Below are 7,500 nucleotides of genomic sequence, written 5' to 3' on the forward strand. Positions count from 1 at the left end.
TGTTTTGTTAGAGTTCTATAGTTTTGAACAGTTATTTTGATATTTTAGTTAATTCTATGACCATTCGATCAGTGCTGAAATTGCCTAAACTTGCGTGACCTAGCCCCTTTAACTATGGCAGCTTGACCGGCGGTAACGAAATTCGCTCTTCGTATACGGTGTTCAATGAAAAGCTGTCAGTCATCCAATTCAAATATCAAATTGTTCGTTAACCCAAACGATTTGTGATCACTAGCACTAGAAACGGCTGATTCACCGCTTAGATCGTCAGTGCCATTAATCTCAGACCCCTCATTTTTTATCCCTTGCACTTTCTCCTTTTTTACATCCACAGAATCAAGGGATTTTTCCCTAAGAACGTTGAATTCCGTTCCTGACTCAACAGGAGAGGTCCCGTTAGTTTGTTCAGAACTGCTTCCTTCGCTTTCCTGTGAATATTTCCGGGCCTCAGCTTTCAATTTTGCCTCTAGTTTTCTTTTCCCTTTTCCCTTTTTGTTGCTAAATACACGAACGTTCGGGTTTAAATTGAAGCGGACGTTCTTGCTCGGAGACTCCGGTGTCCCGTTGAATTCCAACTCTTCCCCCTGGGAATCATCGGTCGATGTACTGGATGTCCGCCTCAGTATTGATTTTCGAGTCCTCATTGCGTTATTAATAACATCAATTGGAACAAAATCATCTCTCTTTTCTGCCGAGGTGTTCATCACCTCAGGGTCCAAGCTCACGGATTCTTTCTTTTGATTTTCGCACTTTGCTTCGTTTGACTCGTCCAGGTTGCTAGAATCGGGTTTATTTTTCTGTGATTCATCCATAAGATCTGTGGCTGATTCCTCGCATGAAGTGAAGTTAACTCCCACGTGTTCCGTGTTTGATTCCACGTTGTTAAGATGTTCGCTACAAGTGGTCTCAACTTCAAGGCTGAGGCAGTCATCCGTGACAGAAACAACTTTTACGCTCGCTTCCGCGTTTGTCGATGCCTTGATTCACCACACAAAGAAAAAGAAAGAAAATAGCATTGAATACATTCAGATCTTTGAAATAAAGCAAAGATCTCACGAACTTGAGTTAAAATTGCAAGTCGCCTATTGTCTGCACCCAAGACAGGTGCTATAGTTGAGTACCAGCTGAATCAACTGAAGTCAGTATTCATATACGTGCTCAATTAAAGAAATGACTACAGGCAGATATTCACGGCAAAGGTCGTTTAAGTATAAAATATAATGCACACTGGTGCAAGGAAATCAATTTTGATTACGATGGTTAAACATTTTTAACGTTAGAAAATGAAATCTTTTTCCAGGCCGCCAATGAGTAATGATCTTTTTATTTCATAATGCCTGATGATGAATTAACTGTAGAGGCTGCACGAATTTAATACCGAGTCGACTTTCGCTTTAAAGATGATAAAAGGCATTTTCTGTACTGCGTCGTTTTTTCCTTTAAATCCATTAATTAGATCTGATTATTAAGTTGAAAAAATTATTAACGAGTAGACATCGATGAGACCGATAAAAACTTTTCGAGAACTAAAAAACATAAATAAGGAGCAGAAGCTAAAGCTACAACTTGCTCCTTTGGATAAAGAAACAACCAAAAAGGAAGCAAATACCAAATTGAGCAGAAAAGCGAGAGCGAACGCACATGGGACTAGCACCGAGTGTCTACGACTTCCATAAGTAATGGATAGAATTGTTTATTGTAACCTATTGCAACAAGAGCTGGACTATTACAAGGAGAAGTTGGTAGTTAACCAAAACAGTAATCGCAACGCTTAGACCGAAGAATACGTAATACTTAAAAATTTCGCGAAACGATCAGTAATAGTTGGTAGAATGGTGGATTTTTAACAATTCGATCGCGTGCAGTTGACTGAAGAGGAGTTAAGAATTCTGCTAGGAATTAAGGGAAAGATACGATTATCCCGGCGGATGACATCTATGGAATCAGAATGTGTTATTAACAAGAAAGGGGCACAGGAAGAGCGCTATGTGACAATTGTGGCCCAATTTATCCGCGTTACAAAACTCACCCAGGGATCCTGTTCGGCAATTTCTTTCATCATCAGACCAACAGTGTCCTCGGTTATAAAGAACTTTGTCTGTAAATTCAAAGCAAGTATAAAAAGTTGCTTTGCCTTTCATCTCTTTTCTCATCCGTCTACAATTCGAGGATTTTTCGAGTGGCTCCAATCAAAATTACTAGCTTAAACGACTCCATCTACCTATGTCAGCATTTCTTCCCTACGCAAATGACTTACAACATCCAAATGGACTAATGAAGATCTGGAGCCGAATAGATTTGCCCAGTCGCTGAACTTTCTTTTCTGCGGGAACTGTCAAAACTGGCACTCGCTTCCGGTGTGTATGCTGTAAGCATACTGAAGTGCTGGCCAATTCAAATATCTGCTTTTATCACAACTATGCAATTTGCCATTTAACTAAAAGATTAAAGTAATAGACCTTTTTACCGATGCGGCGGCCACTTTGATTTCTATTGTTTCGAATAGCTATTATGGGATGCCCATATGTATTTGCCCCCTGAGCATCCCATAATGTCTTTCGAAACAATAGAAATCAAAATGGCCGCCGTATCTGCAAAAAGGTCTATTGCAGAATACCTAGCTTCCCACGCAGACACTCTCAGGGCTTCGTCACGTGTTTCTCCCCCAAGAGGAGTGGTGGAGCCTAAGAGTGTCTGCGTGGAAGGCTACAGAATACCCGGCAACTCGAAATAACGCTTCCTAGTTCCGGGGTACGTTGCTACTAAGTGTCTAAGGGGGGGGGGGGGGGGGGATAGTGAGTGAGCGAGTACGCTATTACAGCGTAAACTGTGGCTACACGGCTACGTCGCTCCGCATCTTTGTGGCTTTGCCACGTAGCCATAACAGATCAGCCGCTTACACCGAATATCTAAGCCGCGAGTTTTTTAGAGTGGCCGAATATTCTACAGTTCAGCCAACAAAATTTTAAGGGAGATGGTGAAAATTTCACTTTTTAATCAGTTTCCTCGTACCAGTGGTCTTTTTGTCGCTTGTTTTATTTTAAACTTTGTATAGAACAATTGAGCTCAAACAAGAAAAACGAACTGCTGTTACCTCCAAATTTTCTTCTCCAGAACCGGCCTGAAAACTGTCCCACACACCTTTACAGGCGTCCAGTTTCCGTAGCGTCAAAACGAGATTTTCCTTGCTGACGTCAATATTACAGAGCTCTGTGTCAAGGTCATGCTCATCCGGGAACTGAAGGTACAGGGTGAAATCTGGGGAAGGCAGTTCTCCGGGCTTGGGAGTCCCGGATGGAAAACTGATGTAAGCCTGACAAAAGAACGGAAGGAAAAAGTTAGGGCGGAAAATATGAAATCCTTGCGATGGGGAGAGGAAAGGAGGGCAGGAAAAGATGTTACTGGAGATGGTTACCTTTTAATGCGGTAACACAGAATTTGCACTCTTTTACCTCTCCTTGTATACTTTCCACCGATATGCAGCAAGATCGACGGATGCCAGCCTAACCCTGACCCTTCTAGCTTAACCCTAATTATCCAGAAAGGGGTACCACGTGAACAGTCACCAAAACTGAACCATTTTGAAAACAATGCTTCGACCTTAAAACTGTAGATCAGCCACAGGCTTGAAAATACTTTCCTTGTTGATCTGGAGCTCTATTCTGTCAGTTTTCATTCCTATTCATTGGATTCTCTTTATAGACGGGAAACCGTGTGATAGACCTAATCGGCTAACTCAATGTTGTACCCAATTCAAACCCTTTGGGAATAAAACGTTTTGTTCCAGGTATTTCCATATCATTTACATATGAATGCTACATTATCATGCAAATACAACACACAAAGAATCTTAATCCCGGGAGATTTGAATTGGGTACAACATTGAGTTAGCCGATTATGTCTATTATCAGATGTCCAAAGTCCTTTTGAGCTAAGTTGATGAGTGCTAACATTTTGCCAACTCATTTATTTCACAAGTATACGTGATTGTCCAATGGGGGGAACGGGATGGAAAACTAGTTTTAAAGCGTAGGCACCGGTTACTCAATGCAAAAGTTGATTGGTCCATGATTTAACGTATTCGGGCAAACTGACCTTGTTTTTGTTGAAGCCGAGTGAGATCGACTCAAGGGCGATATTTGGCACATCGATGACAAATGTGATTACATCATTGTCTTGGTGATAACTGTAGGGGGGACAGGTGAAGAAACAAGGCGACGAGAAATCTGCAAAGGGCAATCATGATAAGGTAAGTGAAAGAATTATTCATGAGGCAAGGTTCTACCTTCGGGATATGGTGGAAGTGACTTGATACACTTCTTAGGTTGCACTGATACAACTCTACCCCTCTTTTTCCCAGTTACAGTTCCCGTGCCTCAAAATGAAGGATTAAAACCCTCTTTTGCAACTTTCGATTTCCAGTCACGTGGTCACGGTATCTCTCAAGTGAGATTTCGAACTTTTACTTCCCAGCTTGGCAACTTCAAGTCCTGTCTGTACATGGAATATGGTTGCCGTCAGTCAAACTCAAGAGTTAAATCTCCCTATTCGCAAAAACACAAATTGCAAGTTTGTGTGTTTCAAGCATATTTATCTCATTCTCATTTACTAGAAAATTCCTTCGTGTTCAACTTCACCAAAATTGTCTAAAATAAATTCTAATATTCAGGGTTAAGCACCGAATTTCAGATTTGTCGGTTACAACAACACTTTCTCTTGCTCGTTAAGTCACTGATTATGTGACTAAGTTCTAGCTATTTGACTGTCTAAACAATAAATGAATTGGACGTACCCATAGAGCTGTTAGGAATCTTAAACCGAATATCTAAGTCGTCTGCCACCTCACTTTCCAGTTGTTGTTGATTGTCGTGTTTGCTAGCGATGTCAGTTTCTGCTGATGACATCTCGATATTTTCCACTGGGGTTCCCGAAAAGTCTCCTTTGCTTGATGTCGATGAAATCTCAATGATATTCTGTGAATTTTCTACTCCTGTTGCTGCATCAGTCGCTTCTCCTCCGTCAACTATCTCGCCCTGTGAAGTGAATGGCATACGGTTTACCGCCACTGCTTGAAGCCAATTAATTGTAGCCCAAGATCAATGGCTTGGGCTTGTTGATCTTTTACTCAACTCCAAGGAGGTTTTTCTCCGGGTATTCTCATAACCAACATATGCATTTGCTTTGTTTTGCTTTAATTTGATTTCAATGAGGGAGGTATACAGTATTTTCGTGACTTGTGATCGGCTACGCTTTTACCCCTGAAATACCTAGTGAAGTCCATGGTATTCGTGAAGCGTGATTTTGCAATGGTTTTCCGTGAAACGAGAATAACTGTTTTAAGTCTCTGTGACCAGCGACTTTCCCGTTGTCTTTGTTATTTCGTGAATTGTGAAATTGTGAATTGTGATACGCGCTCTCGAGCCCTTCTTTACCACCCTTTTCAATTGATTTACAGTTTCCCCTACGAGTAGAGCATACGAACTCGGCTATTCAACTTATTGAGACTTTTATAAAGGGATTGTAACCGTTCTTTTTGTCAACTGCACCAACATGACGCGGAGATTCAAATTTCTGAGCCCAAGTCACCCAATTACGCGGCTGAGTTTGATGGTCCTCTAATCAGCTCAAGACTTTTCACCCAACACTTCAGCTTTCACCCTTAAAACGCTAGCTTGCAGTTGATTGTATCTCAAGATAACCCTGACAGTGATGGCCTTGGACATCATGGGTGTGTTATCAGTGACTGAAGTGACAACATCATCATCACCATCATCATCGTACTTTAAAATAATTTTATCACAAGTTAAGAGTTTGGCTTCTGTCCCAAGCTTCAGGATATTGGATTGTCACCTATCGCTATCAAATGGTTTCGCAGCTATCTCCTGTCGCGCTACCAAGTTGTTAAAATTCAAAATGCTATTTCAGCTCAACTTCCTATGACTTGTGGCCTGGAGTGCCACAAGGAAACATTTTGGGACCGCTGCTCTTTAGTATCTACACTAATGATCTTACAGGTGGCGAACAGGCCACAATCTGGTGGGTACCCTCTGTTTGACACAGTGTGACCTTCCCCCCTTTGAAAAATCCTGGCTACGCCCCTGAAATTTCAACCTACAGGACCGGGTAAACGCGACTGATAACTGGACCTTTAGAAATCAACTTCTTAGAGCGAGTTTCAATTGAGTGTCGTAAAACCAAAACCAAAGTAATTACTTTGGCCAATCAAAAAGGATGGAGACAATCCAGTAAACCAATCAAAACTCGAAGTAATCACACGTAGCCGACACAAAGCGCGGGAAAATGTGCACACGCAAGCAAAGATTGGTTTTGGTTTCACTTCTGATTGGCTGCAAAAAAATGGCGCGAGAACTTTCAACCAATCACTGAGTGAAATAAATGCAAAACCAAAGCAATTCACCAATTACTTTCGACACTCAATTGAAAACCGCCTATAAATCCTAGTAAATCTATTTTAATTATTTTTGGCAACAGAGCGATGGTCAGCAAAGTAGAGGATTTTCATCTAACTTTGTCAGGAAAATAAATTACACCGGCCGCCGTTGCTAAGGATCTGGGAGTCATTCTGCATCCCTGCTTGACATCTCTATTAACTATGTTGACATATAATGATCATATAGCTTCAACAGTGTCCAGTTGCATGGCGCGCCTAACTTTAATCGAGTTAGACATGCTTTTGACTCAACCACCTTAACTATTATAGTTAATGCCTTAGTCTTTAGCAAGCTATATCATTGCTGTAATGTTTGGAGCAACACCTCCGGGTACAACTTAAGTAGGATCCAAGCTGTACAAAACTTCGTGGCCCGTATCGTCAGCAATTCAAGGAAATACGACCACATTTCCCTTATCCTTAAAGATTTAAAGTGGCTACCTGTAAGACAGCAGTTGTATTATCGCCACACAATAATGACCTTTAAATGCATGCCAGGTTGCGAACCAGGAGCCAGTTGTTCAAAAGCCGATTAACGCTAATCTCAGGTTAAAATTTAACAAATGAATTTTATTCTCTACTCCCAAATGCCGTTCAAGGCTGATATTCGGTAAAACGTTACATTAGAAGAAGTCAATCTTGAAAAATAAAAATAAGCACAGGACACCTTCACCAAAACGTTGAAAACATGAAACAAAAGTTTACGCTAATCCTGGATTAAGTTAATCGGCTTTCGAACAACCGGGCCCAGCCTCTTTATTTTCTAAATATATTCAAAGAGCTACCATCACCAAGCGTACAACGAGGAACTCCCAGATGCTAAATATTCGTTTGTACAAACCGCCACAGAACAAAGAACTTCCTATTTCAGGACAGTCAAACTCTGCAACTCACTGGATTTCTACTCTTAAGTTTCTCTTCAAATTTCCCTTGGCACTCTCTTAAATGTTAATATTACTAGCCAGATGCTAAAAACAAACACCTACCGTTTGCTCCAGGAAGCAAGGCATGGGTGAAGGTAAAACAGGCAACGTTACGATTAATCTTCT

General features: G+C 41.1%; 1 protein-coding gene across 2 annotated transcripts in view; it reads right to left on the reverse strand.

Annotated features, from left to right (window-relative positions):
* Positions 1-43: 43 nt before the first annotated feature.
* The window catches only part of LOC137976078 (protein kintoun-like), a 17,450-nt gene continuing 9,993 nt past the window's right edge, over positions 44-7,500 (reverse strand). For both annotated transcript variants that reach the window (XM_068823343.1, XM_068823344.1), the window contains exons 12-17: positions 7,438-7,500; positions 4,793-5,033; positions 4,096-4,226; positions 3,095-3,313; positions 2,030-2,098; positions 44-977 (exon numbers count right to left, since the gene is read on the reverse strand). The exon at positions 7,438-7,500 is cut by the window's right edge and continues 60 nt beyond it. In XM_068823343.1, coding sequence (XP_068679444.1) covers positions 177-977; positions 2,030-2,098; positions 3,095-3,313; positions 4,096-4,226; positions 4,793-5,033; positions 7,438-7,500 — 1,524 coding nt within the window. In that variant the 3' untranslated portion in view covers positions 44-176. The remainder of the gene's footprint in view (positions 978-2,029; positions 2,099-3,094; positions 3,314-4,095; positions 4,227-4,792; positions 5,034-7,437) is intronic.

The sequence above is a fragment of the Montipora foliosa genome, chromosome 11 (assembly GCF_036669935.1).
Source record: "Montipora foliosa isolate CH-2021 chromosome 11, ASM3666993v2, whole genome shotgun sequence".
NCBI classification, from domain to species: Eukaryota; Metazoa; Cnidaria; class Anthozoa; order Scleractinia; family Acroporidae; genus Montipora; species Montipora foliosa.